A 17,883-nucleotide genomic window follows, 5' to 3' on the forward strand; every position below is an offset into this window, starting at 1 on the left:
GAGAAGAGGGACGAGGCTTCGAGAAATTGACCACGTCATGCCGGATGAACCACGTCCTTTGCTAGGAACATAAAAGGAAAGTTACTCATCACATGTTTGATGTTTCCATTTGGTGATCGCCGGAAAAGACATGCAAGTAGGGGCCCCCCATGCAAGTACTCGATCATCATATCTTCAGAAAAAGAGGAAACTGAATGATTAGGCCAGAAATGACAGGCAAGTACTCCCAAAGCCCACCTCAGCCCAGTCTGTCGTCCCTGGCCCAGGCCATCAGGCCCAACACGCAGACGCAGTGAGAGAGAGAGAGAGAGAGAGAGAGAGAGGCTCCAGGATCCCCCCTGGCCCCTGCGTTCTTCGTGTCTCGAGAGGCCGCCGCCGCCGGCCACCGCAGTCCGCCGCCGCCACTCTTACAGCCTCCAGGACCCCCCCACCCCGTCCTCCCATTGCCAAGCCTAGCCAGACGCGTCCGGCGGCTCCCTCAGGCCCCGCCCGCGGCTCTAGGTCGCCGCCCGCCTGGCCCTGGGCTCGCCGTCCTGCGGTCCTGCCTCCCTGCCCCGGTGCTCCCCCGACTCGGCGACTCCAACTTCCAATACCCAATCTGCTTCGCTCAATCGGTAATGCCCACTGTTCTCCCACTTTGCTTGCTCCTCTGCGGCTCTGCCCACTCTTCTCTCCCCGAAATCTCTGTTCTTTAGTTTAGAGCTGCTTCTAGTTGATTAGTGTACAAATCAAATTAATACGTGATGAGTTGAGTACAAATCCAATGAATATGTGATGAGTTGATAATTCCCTTCAATAATCTGCTGGTCCAATTTAATTTGTAAAAATCAAATAAATATGTGATGAATTGAATATCTTGAAGATTTAGCCATGGGAGGCTCGGATCAATCACCCCTTTGATTCGGTATATTTGTCTTCTGCTATGTATTACCTTAGTAATTGAACGACTGAATATTGTATCCAAATTATTAGCAATTATTTTGGATTATTTTTGGCCCAAACTACTTTGGCCCGGGCGGTGAGCATTTCCTGTTCAGTTGCCTTGTGGAGCATGACCTATTCCTATGCCAGGAGAGGAAGTGAGTGAGGGGTCTATTAGTCGCTCAAGCCGTAACATGACTTCCCGTGAGTCGACGTCGATAATTCTCAACGCTCTTTGTCAGGTCGGTCCATAATATACTTCCCCGGACTCGACCCTAGGGGCTTCCCGAGCTAGTCTTGGAGCTCCTTAGACCCTCCCCCCGAGTTTATTCAGATGATGATGAATAACTTTCCTAGGTGGTATTGCTAGCCTTATATGGTCCATGACAAATGAACATGGATGCCCATTAGCGAGAGGATATGATGGGAAGAAATTTCCGATTTTTTATTAGTCCTATACAACAAAAACATATGGATTTTAGAGTAAGGTCTAGAGTTATATAGTCCAGAGCAAAGCCAAGTTCTACGCAATGTTTTTGGGGGGCAGGAACCTGCCCCATTTTTCATTTAATAGACAGAAAAACATCCTGGGCATATACATAACCATCATGCTCAGTGACACAAGAGACACGTGACACGTCGGCTGAACTCGACCCGGCCCGTTAGCCCGGGCTGTAAGGAATACTGTCAAATTCGCTAAACACGTCATTTCGGGCTTGTTGTTACATTGTGACTGAAAATGTGTGGTTTTCCGAGCAAATTAGCAAAAGTGGTTCCTGCATGAGAAGGCTGTCCCAATATGTGTAGTTTTGTGAAATTTACTCTTTATTGATTGATTAGGGTGGACCATAAATAGCCTTACAAACTTGGAGCCCAAGCCAGACTCTTACAGAACTGTAATCAGACTCCTAAAGACTCCTAAAGACTCCTAAACAGATTTGGAAACAGTAGGGAAAACCTTCTTCGGGACGAAACCTTTCTATCTCCAAATCTAGACTCACAATTACTTAAAATAACTAATTGGATTTGGACCCTGGGTCCTTGTCCGACCTGGGAGGCAGAGAAAAGAACGTACTCACATCTGAATACAAACACATAAAGCAAGTTCACACGCAGGCAGAATAAATAATAATAAAGCAGATGTGAATGGACGAATCAATCCTGCTGAACTGATGGACCACCTTGCAAGCTTCAAATCAAGGAACCGCAGCTGCACTTGCCATCTTGGCCTCAATACCAGAATATTCCATTATGATCAATGAAGTTTGGATGTGCTTCCATGGCCTGTTTCACCTGATCTGGTATCCTGAGATCATCATTGAACACCATTTTGTTCAACTTGGGAAGGTTGTTCATTCCCGAGAGAGACTCTATGTCGTCGACGAGCCAGACGATCTTTTCAAGCTTAGGAGCTTCTCCAGGTTCGAAGTTGATGTCGGTGATGCCGCCCCCCTCAACAAGAAGATACTTGAGATTTTTGAACCCACTGGTCTGGATTATAAGCTTGCTCTTGGTGTGTAATTTAACGTTCCGGAGCCTGAGGCCACGTAGGTTGGGCGAATTTGCGAGGGACTCCATATCATTCTTGTCCAAGAAGGTGTTATGAAGAGTTACCTTGGCAAGTTTGCAGCAGCCTCTAGCAAAGAACAGGAGAAGGCTCCCATATATTGTGACTCCACTGATGGTCAGGCTTTCAAGAAACCTGGGTCTGTTCTTGCAATGTTCACTTATAGCATCAGCGTCAGGAGCAATAGCAACCGCCTTGCTGGCAGGCAGAGACTTGATCTCAATTGACAGAGACACAAGGCACTCATTCAGATCGTTAATCCCTTGGAGTAAGTTCTCAAGTTGAGCTTTCTGATCATAAATGATCACACCGAGCACCCTCAGTTGACATAGCTGGCCAATCTCTTTCAGCTCGAAAACATGATGTTTCGATACCTGTACATGGGACAGCATTTCTAGGTCCCTCATTTTCCAGACCTTGTGAGGCATCTCGACAGTGGAAAGGATGCTAGCATCACCACCACCAGCCAGCAGACGCTTCAACTTCAATAGCATGAGCTGTTTTGTGGTGGAGGCATTCATATGAGTCCGCCGGATGTCCAACACCTCCAGCTGCTGCAGCCTGTTGATGTCCTTAGGCAGCTGAGTGACGTTTGTGTTCCGTAAACTCAGATACTTGAGCAGTATTAATGAGGTGCACACGTTCCTAAGCCAGCGTTGGTCGTCTCTCATGGATGCACAGCCTTCCAGATCCAGGGCCTTGACGAGCTTTAATTGAGATGATGAATTGGATGGTTGCTTCAAGAAGTTGACAATTCTGTCCGATGGACGGAGCCGGATGTTGCTGAGAATGGAGAAGTGGCGAGCCAAGTGCCGAGACAGGCGTGTGTCCAGAATGTGTTCTTTCTTGGCAATCTTGGTGATGAAGCTGTACACCTGTTGATGCAACGTAATGCTCTTAACCTTCCCTCCAGCATCGAAGTCACTAGGAGAGACAAGACATAAGTCTGCAAGTACATCAAAACAACGCTCGGCTTGGCTTACTGAACTTGGCCAGTCTTGTCCAGTTATCAGTCCTTCCGCAACCCACCGACCTACTAACCTTGTCCGGTTTATCTTCTCGTTTTCATGGAAGATGGCTAGATACAGCAAGCAGGTCTTGTAATCCCTAGGCAAGTCGTTGTAGGAGAACTTGATCATCTTGTAGCCATTAGTTTCCATGGATCCTCCGAACACGAGGCTGTTGCTCAGCTTGTCGAGTTCTTCTCTGCGCCTCATTGGATTGGCAAACAGAGTATGGATGAACATCTTTGTGCAGAACACATCCAGCCTGCACTTCTCCAAGATCTCATGAAAGATTTTGGCACTGTACTTGTCGTCATCATTCACACGCCGATTTGTAAGTTGCAGCGCTGTATCGTGGTAGTGTTCAATTGAAGAGTACACGATAGGCTCCGTCCCATAGCAAAACTCGTTGGCACTTTGCATGTATTTGGTGGTAACTACCACTGCCATTGAAGTGCAGCCCAAATCTTGCAAGGCCTTTGTGGTCTCTTCCCATTTGTACCCATAGGCATTTTTTAGAGTGATCAGTGTCCTTGTACCCTGCAGATGCTTTCTAACCCTCCCTGCGGTTTCTTGAATCAACAGATGCTCTTTCATCCTCTTCAGCACTTGTTCAATCCTCTCCCTGCAGTACTCCTCATCTTCGCCTGGCGAGAGGGGCGATTCTTTGTCTGACTTATCTTGCTGAAGAAGTGACGTCATTGGCAGCAACTCCGGTTGGATCTGCACTTGAATCTTCAGCGTGATGTCTCTAATATTCTTGACGATATGATCCTCGCCCGGTTTATCCGTGGCTGCCTTCGCAGGTGCGGTGGCCTGCTTGGGAAGCAGCTCTTGCAGGATGGCTACAAATTCGGGAGGATGCTCCTGGACACCAATCGTGCAGGCATCCTTTTCATCTGCTGATTCCACATATTTCTTCATCTTCTCCGCTGTGTCTTCAAGGATCGTGTTTTCCTGGGTTTGATCCTCGCTTGCAAGAACGGCGGCATCCTGGAGCAGCACCTGCAAGATGCCGTGCAGTACCCCTATGGGTTCAGCACGGTAACCTTTATTACCGGCTTTCTCCATGTGCTCTTCAATCTTCTCCTTGATCTTCAAAATCTTCTCGTCAATTTCTTTCTCGATCATGCTGATCGAGACGTCGACTTCTTCCGATTTGCCATCCTCCAGAGCCTTCAGCATGTCCACAAGATAATCCTTGGGTTCTTTCAGGCAAAACTGGTCCTCTAAAGAGAAGTGGTAGTCGAACTTTTTCATAACTTTCTCATGACACAATGCTTCATTTATAAGATCGATCCCATCCTCTTCATCCGGTGCTGCAATGGCAATGGCTTGGAACTGACCATCCTCGTGTTGGTGTTCGAGCCAGTTCATTAGCTTTTCGGTGCACTTCAAAAGAAGGCGAGGTTCCGAGAATGCTAGCTCCCTTCGTGGATCATCGTTGGTCGCCCGGTAATAGTCTTCTTCCAAGTCATGCTCTCCTTCAGCTACAACTCCAGCCGCAGCTTGAAACGACGCCTCCGTCGGCGACATCAGCAGCTTGTCGGAGTCCGCTGCCTTCGCCGGGACCTCGACGCCGTACCTGAGCCGCCGCTCGCCAACATCGCGTGCCCGGGCTTTGAGGTCGCGCAGCTGGTTCGCTGCGAGGTGCTGGGCCAGCGTCTTCTTCACAAACCAAGGCACCCACCAGACGTAACCCAGCAGGACACCTCTGGCGCGGTAGACCGCCGGATCACCACGCCGCAGGTAGATGTCGATGCTGTTGCTGCAGTCGTGGGCGAGGTCGCGGACCTGCTTCATCCACGTGTTCACCTGCTCGTCGTGTCCCCCGCTGCGGGGAGTCTTCCTGGCGAGGTGTGTGAGGAAACTGTTCATGCTCTCCATCTCCTCCTTGATGAACTGCACATCGCCACCCACGCCTCTCAGCAGCTGAGCCTCATCGCGGATGACGCCCAACAGTGAGCGGACCGCGCCCCCAGCAAGCTCAGCCATCGAGAGCAGCTGCTGGCACGTAGTCCGTTCGCCTAGCTAGGCTGGTTTAACTAGTTTAGCATCCTAGCCATGCATGCATGGAGGATTGCAGCGAGCTAGGGTGTGGATGATATGTGGGTGTGGATGCAGTGGACGATGCCCAATCATATCAGTATGCGTTGCGGTGAGTAGCTTGGGCCCATAGGATCGATGCACAATCAGTATGCATTATTCTTTTATCATAAAAAAAAAGAACAACATTAGTTGACTCAGTTAAGACCTGCCATGTATGTGAAAACCAACTTTTGGTCGGCTGATGGGGCAATTTAAACGTTATGAATAGTTGGAGATTTTGTTTTCGGTATTGAAGTCCAGGGGAGTAATTTAAATTCTGGTTAGTTTAACTGCAGGGGCAGATCCAGAGTATAGTGCATGGGGTCCAGGCAGCTAGTCAATTTTCATGTTTATACTAAACAATGCAGTATTTCACCTTTAAATGGCCCCAATTTTTCCTGAAATTATCTACCTTTGGTTTCATTTTCTTAAGAGTGCCCCCAGTTATCTTCTGCCCTTGGTCCGCCCCTGAGTTTAAGGTTGTAGACTTATCTCCTATAAAAATATCTTGAAGTACGTGCATGTTGGAGTATCTTTGTATGGAGTGTTTATTTCTCGGTCGACTTAGAAATAGTTATTTCAAAACAACAGAAAATACGAACAGCATTAGTTGGCTTGGTCAAAACATGCCATGTATGTGAAAACCAACCTTTGGTCGGCTGAGGGGGTAATTTAAACGTTATGAATAGTTGGAGATTCAGTTTTAACTGATATTGGAGTTCAGGGGAGTAATTTAAACTCTATGGCTAGTTTAGTGTTGTAATACAGACTTATCTCCTATAAAAATGTCTTGAAGTTCATGCAAGCACAAAGGATGAGAAAATCTAAATTGGATTTAAATCTTGAGAATTCTTAGTCGACAGTCATTAGTCACAACCATCCAATTTAGATTTTCTCATATGTTCTACTTGCATGATTCTTGCACAAACCTTAGTGATTAGATGAGATGGTTGTTAGCATTGACTTAGAAATTGTTGTTTCTCGGCCGTCTTGAAATAGCGAAACCGATCTTTGTAATAGCAAAACCGAAATCACCGCACATGTCACCCTTACAAGAGAATAAGACGTGCAGTTCGAGAGGTTATAGAAAAGCAATGCAACTGCAGCATAGAATTATCAAGACCTCTCCACCTTTGGTAATTTTGCTAACTATCCACAGGTTGAAGAAGATACCCAACCTAGGGCTCCTACATCTACTTCTGTATGTCCTTATGTATTATTGTTTCAAGAGCATCAAAGCAGTCATATAGGTTCTCCCTAGCATGGTCTGATCGTCATTGTCAATATCTCTAATACGTAACATGATATCTTACGATATTTCCATCCTACTAGAACATTTTGATACTAAGATGATACGTACCACAAATGGTCCTAAATTTCGGAGTGAATTCCATTTTTTATCCTCGGCTTTCACTTTTGTGACAAAACATACCCCATTTAGGTAAACTTGTGATGCTAATTACTTCATCTTGTGTTTTTTCCATTTTTCGGGAATTATGTAAGGTTGGAGACACTCGTCGGGCCTAGTTGGCATACCATGTGGAATGCAGTTTCTCCCTGGATGTGTTCGACATGGAATCCGGTTCGCCTGCGGGACCAGCGCACGTGGGCACCACGTCGGCTTGGTGGGACAAGATCGCATTCCACCATGGCGGCGAGCTCCTTGCTGCCGGGCAAGAATTCCTCCACATCATCGTCGTCGTGTTGGTTGGCATGCCAACTAGGCCTGTGTTGGTTGGCATGCCAACTAGGCCTGTCGAGTGGCTCCAACATGTCATAATTGGCGAGAAATGAGAAAAAGCACAATATAAGGTAATTAGTGCCACAAGTTTTCTTAAATTGATAGATTTGTAGAAATTCTGTTAAGTGAGATAGATTTTCTTAGAAAAGAAAGTAAAAGGTAAAATGGAATTCACTCTCAATTTCGATACTATTTCAACAGAAGAAAACCGTTACAACATGGTGTTCAGATACTGATAACCTTGGTCTCTTGGCAGCCGCGGTACAGCACATTCATACACGGGAGCGAGGGACTAGCGTGCGCGCATGTTACGTACGGTATGCTAGTTGGAAGAGTAAGGAATCTTTGTTCTTAATCAATGTCTTTCATAGTTAAGCAGAGTCGATCACATGGAAGTTTTGCAAGTATGCAAGAGCGGTTAAGTCATCATTTCCTAGTTAAAAATGTGATTGCGACTCTAGTGGAATCCGAACAACAACTAGCATAGGCTCTCGTAGTATTTAGATCTCGATTCATCCAAGCAGAGTCACATGGAAGTTTTGGGAAGTATGCAAGAGCTAGCGGTTAATTAAGTCATCATTTCCTAATTATAGATGTGATTGCGACTCTAGTGGAATCCCAACATCAACTAGCTAAGCTCCAGTAGTCAGACCTCGATTCATCCAAGCAGAGTCACATGGAAGTTTTGGAAGTATGCAAGATCGGTTAATTAAGTCACCATTTCCCAATTAAAGATGTCATTGCGACTCTAGTGGAATCCCAACAACAACTAGCTAGGCTCTAGTAGTCAGATCTCGATCCATCCATTGCGATGTACGATAGCTAAGCATGCATCGCATTCAAAACACTTCTTGCAGTGATCCCGATCCATTTGATTGTTTGAGTTATTTTATGAGACTTGAAAGTCGTCGTCGTCCACACAAGGTTGCGATGATCCATTTGATTGGCTGCAGGCAGGCGTACTTACCATACGTTGAGTTTTTTTGTTTTTTTTTTTTTTTTTGAAATGGGTTGAGTTATTTTATGAGGAGCTGAAAGTCGCCGTCGAGGTCGATGATGTGCACTTACGTAGGTACGTACGTACATACATACAGCTCATCATCGATAATGTCGAATGCAGCTAGCAGTCGGCCCAGTCATTTTACTTTTATGCTAAAGAAAATTACGAGCTACTCTCTTCGTTCCTAACTAAACTAGCTGGGTAATGCGCGGCTATACTCAATGTACGGAGTAGTTTCTTACAGTGTGTTTCTTCTAATGATTCTAACCCATGACGATGAATTGAAATAATTTAGCCTATACCTGTGGACATGATGGCCTTTCACGCCTCTTGTTTTAATAATCAGAATTTCTTTTGTGTGTATGTTTGATTCATCGCTGCCCAAGCGATCAAGTGCTTATCATTGGATCAACCTCGTGCTTGCACCATGGTGGCCATGTACGACGGGGACAGATTATTATAGTTGTCGTTTTGCGAAAATGAGGGATCATATGACATGGTTTTAGTTGAGATTAACAATTTAATTAATTCGTCAATGTTTCACCGAAGTAGTATTTTGAATATCTCTCTCTTAAACTTCCTATTGAGTCATCTTACTAGCTAAGGAGGTAATCACGGTGTGTATACTTCTATCTAAATATATTGTTTATTTTCCTTATTTTTTCTACCTTTAAATTTGAGCCTTTATAAACCAGAAGCACAATCATCGATGTTGGAAATTATTTAGCCTGTGTGAACAACACGGTGGTTTATTGGTTGACTTTTTCCATCTTTAAACCTAAGGTGTTATAATGTAGACCCACAACAATTGATCGTGGAGTTATTTAGCCAATTTGGAAGAACATTATGGCTTACACTTTTTATTTTTTCTATCTTCAAATTTAAGTCAGAGCCAACCCGCAATAATACGCTAGAAATTAAGAGCCTCAGAAACAATTGATGATATCTTGAATCTAATACGGTCATCTTTAGCCGGTGGAGTTCTGCTAAAACAGACAACTAATGAATCACTACCGGAAAAATGATATTTGCCAAAAGCATTCCTTCAGGCTCTCAACAAAGCCGGCTTTGCTAAAGGCAAAAAAAGAGTCGCAGACAAAGAAAAGGCCTTCAGCAATGAAGGTGGCTACGTGGATTTGCCGACAGGGCCAGCCCCATGAACGGAGCAAACTTTGTCGAAGGCCAGGCCTTCAGTAAAGGTTTGTTTCCACTATTTTAGCCTTCTTCCCCATTTTTCACTTTGTTCAAACTACGATGTAAACCACCAGTTTTTCGTTGAACTTTTTACCTGTGTTTCATTAGGTATTAATGATGAGTAATTTGAATTAAATTCACCACTTTTATGTAAAAAATAATTATTTATCATTTTGTGAAACCGTTTAATAGGAATAAAAATGAAATACTACTTGAACGTTCTCCAAAATTAATAATTATTGGCGTGGTGTCATTTTACGGGTGTATAAGATTGGGATAAAAATAGTCCATACACAAAATAAAATGGCACATGCTTCACAAATTGCAAAGTCTTCGTAGAAGCTCCCAAACGTCAAATTTTGTAATAATTTGTTCACTTTTTGAGTTGAGACTTTTTACTATGGTTCCAGTTAGCATTAATGATGAGTAATGTGAATTAAAATCACCACCTTTTATGTGAAAACAATTAATTATATTTTTTCTAGAGCCGTTTAATTAGAAAAAAAATGAAATGATACTAAAACTTCGTAAAAAATTAACAATTTTTGTCATGTGCCATTATGGCATCGATCTCCAGATCACATGAGGAGACACACAGGAAACGGAACCGTCGGTGGTTAATTACAACAGAGGAGGCTTAGAGAAATGGTGGAACGCCACTCGGCCGGTTCGGTGGCTCCTCCGTTTCTTTGCATGCTTCCCGCTACTATCCACCTCGGCCCACCGGTCAAAACTTGGTTTTCAGTTTCTTTAATTTTTATTTGCTACCAAGAGATTTTTTGTTGAAAGCTTGTGTTCAATTAGTTGAAATTTGGTTCTCAATTTTAAACTGTCCTAAATTGGATTCCATTTTTTTCAAAGTTCATTGCAGATTTGTTGTAAGCCTGCCATGGATTTTGGAAGTGATCCATCCAACATTTCTGTAAGTTACTCCATTTTTGTTGAAAGATAACCCTAATTTGTCAGAGTTGTTTTAATTTTCTGAAAGTGTGACTAAACTAACTGCTACTTTCAGTACTTGAAACCAGTTCCAAGAATTGTTAGAAGGGGCATCGCCAGCCATGAATGATGATGAGAAGAAGGGCGAGGCTTTCAGAAATTAACCACGTCCTTAGTTAGAAAATAGAGAGGAAGGTTATTCGTCACAACGGTAATTCCATTGGTGATCATCATATCTTCAGAAAAAGGAAACTGCCACTTCAGAAAAAGAAAGGAAACGCGAACTGAATGATTAGGCCAGAAATGAATGGCAAGTAGCCAAGTACTCCCAAAGCCCACCTCAGCTGGGATCCACCTCAGCCCAGGCCATCAGGCCCAATACGCAGGCACAGAGGGAGGAAGAGACCGGTCGAACGGGACTCCCGACTACTGCTTGCTGTGTGCGTGTGGGACCCGAGAGGCCGCCGCCGCCGCAGTCCGCCGCCGCCGCCGCCGCTCATATAGCCTCCAGGATCCCCCCGTACTCCCTCGCATCGCCTAGTCAGATGCGGCCGGCGGCTTCCCCCGTCCCCGCCCGCGGCGCTAGGTCGCCGCCAGCTTGGCCCTGAGCTCGCCGTCCTGCAGTCCTGCCTCCCTGCCCTGCCCCGGTGCTCCCCCGACTCGGCGACTCCCACTTCCAGTACTCAATCGGCTTCGCCCCAATCGGTAATGCGCACTTTCCTCCCACTTTGCTTGCTCATCTGCGGCTCTGCCCACTGCTCTCTCCCCCCAAAATCTCTGTTCTTTAGTTCAGGACTACGGAGTACTTGATGACTGTACAAATCAAAGTATTGTGTGATGAGTCGAGTACAAATCAAATGAATATGTGATGAATCGATATTCCCCTTCGAGAATTTGTTGTTCCGGTTTAATTTTGCACAAATCAAGTGAATATGTGATGAGTCGAACGTCTTGAAGATTTAATCACGGGGGCCTCGGATCAATCAACCCTTTGATTTGGTATGTTGTCTTTTGCTATCTACAGTATTACATCAATAGTTGAACCATTTAATATTGCGTCCAAATAATTAGCAATTATCTTGGAATTATTTGGCCCCGGGTGTGAGCATTTCCTGGCTCTGCTGTTGGGTTCAGTCGCCTTGTGGAGTGTGGCCTACTCCTATGTCAGGAGAGGGAGTGAGCGAGGGGTTGATCAGTCGTTCGAGCCGGATGATGATGAAATAACTTACCCCATTTTTCGTTTAATGGACATAAAAACATCTTGTGCATATACATAACCATGGTGCTCAGTGACACAAGAGACTGAGACACACACAGCTTAAATTTACATTTAGACACACACAGCACCTATCGGTACATTTAGACACCTGTCAGGTGCTTGGGGAATTGAGGGATTAGAGGTGGATCCCTGGAAGTAGGGGTGCTCTACGGGAGGATTAGGCTTGTAACCTCGTCTCCTTGTGGCAGGGATTGGGGGCGCACAAGGCGCAGGGGTAGCTAGGTTTTGGGTTTTGATTGCTTCCTTTATTGATTGACTAGGGTGGACTATAAATAGCCCTTACAAACTTGGAGCCCAAGCTGGGCTCTTACAGAACTGTAATCAAACTCCTAAAGACTCCTAATCAGATTTGGAAACAGTAGGGAAAACCTTCTTCGGGACGAAACCTTTCTATCTCCAAATCCAGACTCACAATTACTTAAAATAACTAATTGGATTTGGACCCTGGGTCCTTGTCCGACCTGGGAGGCCTGCGCCTATAGGTGGCTGCAGAGAAACAAATGTACTCACATTTGAATACAGACACATATAGGAGCGTAATCAAGTTCACACACAAGCAGAATAAACAATAATAAAGCAGATGTGAAGGGACGAATCAATTCTGCTGAACTGATGGACCACCTTGCAAGCTTCAAATCAAGGAACCGCAGATGCACTTGCCCGCTTGGCCTCAATACCACCATATTCCATTATGATCAATGAAGTTTGGATGTGCTTCTATGGCCTGTTTCACCTGTTCTGGTAGCCTGAGACCATCATTGAACACCATTTTGTTCAACTTGGGAAGGTTGTTGATTCCGGAGAGAGACTCTATGTTGTCCATGAGCCAGACGATCTTTTCAAGCTTAGGAGCTTCTCCAGGTTCGAAGTCGATGTCAGTGATGCCACCACCCTCAACAAGAAGATACTTGAGATTTTGGAATCCTCTGGTCTGGATTATAAGTTTGCCCTCGGTGTGTAATTTAACATGCCGGAGCCTGAGGCCGCGAAGATTGGGCAAATCTGTGAGGGATTCCATATCATCCTGGTCCAGCAAGGTGTTATGAAGAGTTACCTTGGCAAGTTTCCGGCAGCCTCTAGCAAAGAATGGGAGAAGACGCCCATATATTGTGACTCCACTGATGCTCAGGCTTTCAAGAAGCTTGGGTGTGTTCTTACAATGTGCACTGATAGGATCAGTGTCAGGAGGAGTAGCAACCGCCTCGCTGGCAGGCAGAGACTTGATCTCGATTGACAGAGACACAAGGCACTCATTCAGGTCGCTGATCCCTTGGAGTAGGTTGTCGAGTTGAGCTTTCCAGTCATAAATGATCACACCAAACACCCTCAGTTGCCATAGCTGGCCAATTTCTCTCAGCTCGCTAGCATGATGTTTCGATGCCTGTACATGGGACAGCACTTCCAGGTCTGACATTTTCCTGACCTTGTGGGGCATCATGACCGTGGAAAGTTTGCTAGCATCACTACTACCAGTGTCATCGGAACATGCACTTTGACCAGCCAGTAGACGCTTCAGCTTCAGTAGCATGAGCTGTTTTATGGCGGAGGCATTCATAGGAGTCCGCCGGATGTCCAACACCTCCAGCTGCTGCAGCCTGTTGATCTCCTTAGGCAGCTGAGTGACATCTGTGTTCCGTAGGCTCAGATACTTGAGCAGTATTAACAAGGTGCACACGTTCCTAAGCCAGCGTTGGTTATCTCTCAGGGATACACAACCTTCCAAATCCAGGACCTTGACTAGCTTTAATTGAGATGATGCATTGGATGGTTGCTTCAAGAAGTCGACGATGCTGTCCGAGGGACGGAGTCGGATGTTGCTGAGAATGGAGAAGTGGCGAGCCAGGTGCCGAGACAGCCGTGTGTCCAGAATGTGTTCTTTCCTGGCCATCTTGGTGATGAAGCTGTACACCAGTGGGTGCAACGTAATGCTCTTCACCTTCCCTCCAGCATCGACGTCACCAGGACAGACAAGCCATAAGTCGGCCAGTACATCAAAACAATGCTCCGCATGGCTTACTGAACTGGGCCAGTCTTGTCTAGTTATCAGTCCTTCCGCAACCCACCGACCTATTAACCTTGTCCGGTTTATCTTCTCATCTTTGTGGAAGATTGCTAGATACAGCAAGCATGTCTTGTAATCCCTAGGCAAGTCGTTGTAGGAGAACTTGATCATCTTGTACCCATTAGTTTCCACAGATCCTCCGAACATGAGGCTGTTGCTCAACTTGTCGAGCTCTTCTCTGCGCCTCATTGGATTGGCAAACAGAGCATGGATGAACATCTTTATGCAGAACACATCCCGCCCGCACTTCTCCAAGATCTCATGAAAGATTGTGGCGCTGTACCTGTCGTCGTCATTTACCCGCCGATTTGTAAGTTGGAGTGCTGTATCATGGTAGTATTCAATAGAAGAGTACACGATAGGCTCCGTTCCATGGCAAAACTCGTTGGCACTTTGCATGTATTTTGTGGTAACTACCACTGCCATTGAAGTGCAACCCAAATCTTGCAAGGCCTTTGCGGTCTCATCCCATTTATAGCCATAGGCATTTTTGAGAACGACCAGTGTCCTTGTACCCTGCAGATGCTTTCTAACCCTCCCTGCGGTTTCTTGAATCAACAGGTGCTCTTTGATCCTCTTTAGGACTTGTTCAATCCTCTCCCGGCAGTACTCCTCTTCGTCGCCCGGCGAGAGGGGCGATTCTTCTGCTGAATTATCTTGCTGACGAAGTGACGTCAATGGCAGCAGGTCTGGCTGGATCTGCACTTGAATCTTCAGTGTAATGTCTTTAATATTCTTCACGATCAGATCCTCTCCCGGTTTATTTGTGGCTGCCTTTGCCGGTGTGGTGGCCTGCTTGGGAAGCAGGTCCTGGAGGATGGCTATGAATTCGGGATGATGCTCCCCAGCGCCAGTCCTGCAGGAACCGTTTTCACATGCTGGTTCCAGATACTTCTTCGTATTCTCCGCTGTTTCTTCAAGGATTTTCTTTTCCTGGGTTTGATCCTTGCCCACAAGGAGGGTGGCATCCTGGTCCTGGAGCAGCTCCCTCAAGACGCCCTGCAGTAGTCCTAAGGGTTCAACCCGGTAACCTTCATTACCTGCTTTCTCCAGGTGCTCTTCTATCTTCTCCTCAATCTTCCAAATCTTCTCGTCGATTTCTTCCTCCATCTTGCTAATCTCATCAGGGATTTCTTCGTCGTCAAATTCCTCCGCCGATTCGTCAGACTCCGGAGACAGTAGCTTATTCAGAATGTCGCCAAGAAAATCCCATGCTTCTTTCGGGCAAAACTGGTCCCGTAAAACGAAGATGTAGTCGAACTTTTCCGTAACGGAATCATGAGTCAATGCTTCATCGGTAATATCTTTTCCATCCTCTTTATCCGGTGCAGCAACAGCAATAGCTTGGAACTGACCATCCTCGTGTTGGTGTTCGAGCCAGTGCATTAGCTTTTCAGTGCACTTTTCAAGAAGGCGAGGCTCGGAGAAGGCTAGCTCCCTTCGTGGATCATCGTTTGTCGCCCGGTAGTAGTCTTCTTCCAAGTCATGTTCTCCTTCAGCTACAACTCCTGCAGAAGCAGCATGAAACAACGCCTCCGTCGGCGACATGTGCAGCTTGTCGGAGTCCGCCGTCTTTGCCGGGACCTCGACGCCGTAGCGGAGCCGCCGCTCACCAACATCACGTGCCCGGGCTTTGAGGTCGCGCAGCTGGGTGGCTGCAAGGTGCTGGGCCAGCGTCTTCTTCACGAACCAAGGCACCCACCACACATAACCCAGCAGGATCCCTCTGGCGCGGTAAACCGCCGGATCACGGCGCCGCAGGTAGATGTCAATGCTGTTGCTGCAGTCATGAGCGAGGTCGCGGACCTGCTTCATCCACGTGCTCACCTGCTCGTCGTGCTCCCCGCTGCGGGGAGTCTTCCTGGCGAGGTGCATCAGGAAGCTGTTCATGCTCTCCATCTCCTCCTTGATGAACTGCACATCACCACCCACGCCGCCCAGCAGCTGAGCCTCGTCACGGATGACACTCAACAGTGAGCGGACCGCTCCCCCGGCGAGCTCAGCCATCGAGCGCAGCTGCTGGTATGTACTCCGTACGCCTAGGCTGGTTTCATTAGTTTAGCATGCTAGCTAATTATTGTGCCAACAAGAGGCCAAGGAGGATTGTAACAAGGTGTGGAAGATGCCCACTCATATCAGTATGAATTGCGTTGAGTAGCTGGGCCCATAGGAGCCCAAGTATGCATTATTCTTTCCTAACCCGCGAGACCACGCTTGCTACTAGTCTTTTTTTACTAGGTTTTTCTGTGATTTTGTCCGTCCAAAAACAAAAAAGAAAAACTGCAGCAGGAACCGGTGCAAAAACATACTAATAGGAATCGCCCAATTGGAACTAGCACAGAAACTACCTAAATTAGAGAGTTCTAGGTAAATGTATCCATTAACATTCCGCTTTTTAATTTAAAGGAGCAATGCTCCCACTAATCCCTCTAAACTGTCTTGAAGTATCTTTGTAATAGTAACATGTATGAGGACCTAATTGTAGAACTGTGGTAATAAAGATGTGTGCTCTCCTAGTCTCCTTGCTGAGGCACAATAATGAGGGAATCAAATCTTTTGAGATGTCATATGAGAAATTTTCTATACAAGAAACCTGTATGTTTTTCTTTTAGTTTGGATTGTGGTAGTTATCCTAACCTCCAGGCTATGTAAACGTTTCAGGTCTCATATCAGAGGTGTTTCCATTGCTTCCTTGGAGTATTGACCGATTTACTTGTGCGCATCGGCTGGCTTCCTGGTGACTGGATAGCTTGGATTCATAATATTAACAATTTGGGGTGGAAGAGCATTTTATCTTCCCCAAATTTCTCTTTGGTGTCAGAGCCTCCTCAAACCCTGTATGTATCACCTTGAACCAGTACCGGATTCACCGCAATCGTGGAGGTCGTACAGGCTCTAGGGGCAAATGCTGCCATGATGAAGGTGAAATCCTCACATGTCACCCTTACAAGAGAATAAGCTGTGCGGCTGGAGAGGTAACAGAAAGCAATTCAACTGCGACAGGCCTGGAGATCATCTCCGTGAGGCGGCCCGTGGTCGAGACCTCGGAGATCGTAGAAATCTGAAGACCTCTTCACCACCTTTGGTAACTCTTAACCAGTGTTGGAGGATTAAGGAATCTTCGTTCTTAATCAATCTCTTTCACAGCTAAGCAGGGTCGCGTGGAAGTTTTGGAAGTATGCAAGAGTGGTTAAGTCACCATTCCCTGATTAAAGATGTGAGTGCAACTCTAGTGGAATTTCAACAACAACTAGCTAGGCTCTAGCAGTCGGATCTCGATCCATCCATTATACTATAGCATTACATGGATCCCATTCAAAACTGTTTGAGTTTCAGTCTCGAACTAATGTAATTGTCCATTTTCAACCTCGAACGCCATATCTGTAGTTCTGCACTGAATTGCAGTCTCGAACACATATAATTATCTACTTTCAGAACTCTAAAGCTTTTTCAACTGCAGTCTCAGAACTACTGTAACTGTCCATTTCCAACCTTGAATTCTTAAGTTTTTTTAAATGCAATCGAAACTATTGAAATAGTCCACTTCTCATCTCTCGCATTGTTTCACACGAGTGGTTTTCAGTGACGTGGATAGAGATACGATCTAAAACAAAATATACTGTCTGGATTCAAATCTTCCACAAAAATATTAAAATGAGAAAAAAATGGTTGAGACGAATAAAATACACACGCATGTACCTAAACAAGCTCTTGCTTGCAGTGATCAATAACTTGTCATCAGCAACCATCCATTTGATTGGTCGAGTTATTTTAGGACGAGGTGAAAGTCGTCGTCCTCCATACTTGCGACTTGCGGTAATCCATTTGATTGGTTGCGGACACACGTACGATAGGTTGAGTTATTTTATGACGAGCTGAAAGTCGTCGTCAATGTCTTTGCACACCTTTTTCTTTGCCATGGATAGGTACGTATCTCTGCCTACAAACAACTCGTCATTGATTACACCATACCGTGGAATGAATGCCCGTGCGTTGCTACGGATTTGCAAACTCACGTACAGGTCATATATGTTGCTTTCACACATTTTTTGTCTTATATGAAAGCAGATCTGTAATTCCAGAGGAAT

General features: G+C 45.7%; 2 protein-coding genes and 1 long non-coding RNA gene across 4 annotated transcripts; 1 reads left to right on the forward strand and 2 right to left on the reverse strand.

The window, feature by feature from the left end:
* The first annotated feature begins 307 nt into the window (after positions 1-307).
* On the forward strand, positions 308-17,254 carry LOC104584484. 2 transcript variants are annotated; one of them, XR_001407759.2, is made up of 7 exons: positions 309-614; positions 7,084-7,392; positions 7,578-7,655; positions 9,371-9,520; positions 10,093-10,437; positions 10,531-11,159; positions 16,457-17,254. It is a non-coding gene; the product is annotated as an uncharacterized LOC104584484 (long non-coding RNA). The 2 variants fall into 2 exon arrangements; XR_001407756.2 differs by having other exon boundaries at positions 308-614; positions 7,578-9,520.
* On the reverse strand, positions 1,720-5,649 carry LOC100845112. The gene has a single exon (XM_010239244.3). It carries the CDS (start codon positions 5,485-5,487, stop codon positions 2,152-2,154), a length of 3,336 nt encoding a protein of 1,111 aa, XP_010237546.1. The 5' UTR covers positions 5,488-5,649; the 3' UTR covers positions 1,720-2,151.
* LOC100845420 (disease resistance protein RPM1) lies at positions 11,957-15,817 on the reverse strand. The gene has a single exon (XM_003575799.4). It carries the CDS (start codon positions 15,800-15,802, stop codon positions 12,404-12,406), a length of 3,399 nt encoding a protein of 1,132 aa, XP_003575847.1. The 5' UTR covers positions 15,803-15,817; the 3' UTR covers positions 11,957-12,403.
* Positions 17,255-17,883: the final 629 nt, after the last annotated feature.

The sequence above is a fragment of the Brachypodium distachyon genome, chromosome 4, assembly GCF_000005505.3.
Source record: "Brachypodium distachyon strain Bd21 chromosome 4, Brachypodium_distachyon_v3.0, whole genome shotgun sequence".
Classification (NCBI taxonomy): domain Eukaryota; kingdom Viridiplantae; phylum Streptophyta; class Magnoliopsida; order Poales; family Poaceae; genus Brachypodium; species Brachypodium distachyon.

Excerpts from the sequence above, each read along its gene's own strand:
- LOC100845112 (XM_010239244.3), bottom strand. The coding sequence starts at position 5,487 with ATGGCTGAGCTTGCTGGGGGCGCGGTCCGCTCACTGTTGGGCGTCATC.
- LOC100845420 (XM_003575799.4), bottom strand. The coding sequence starts at position 15,802 with ATGGCTGAGCTCGCCGGGGGAGCGGTCCGCTCACTGTTGAGTGTCATC.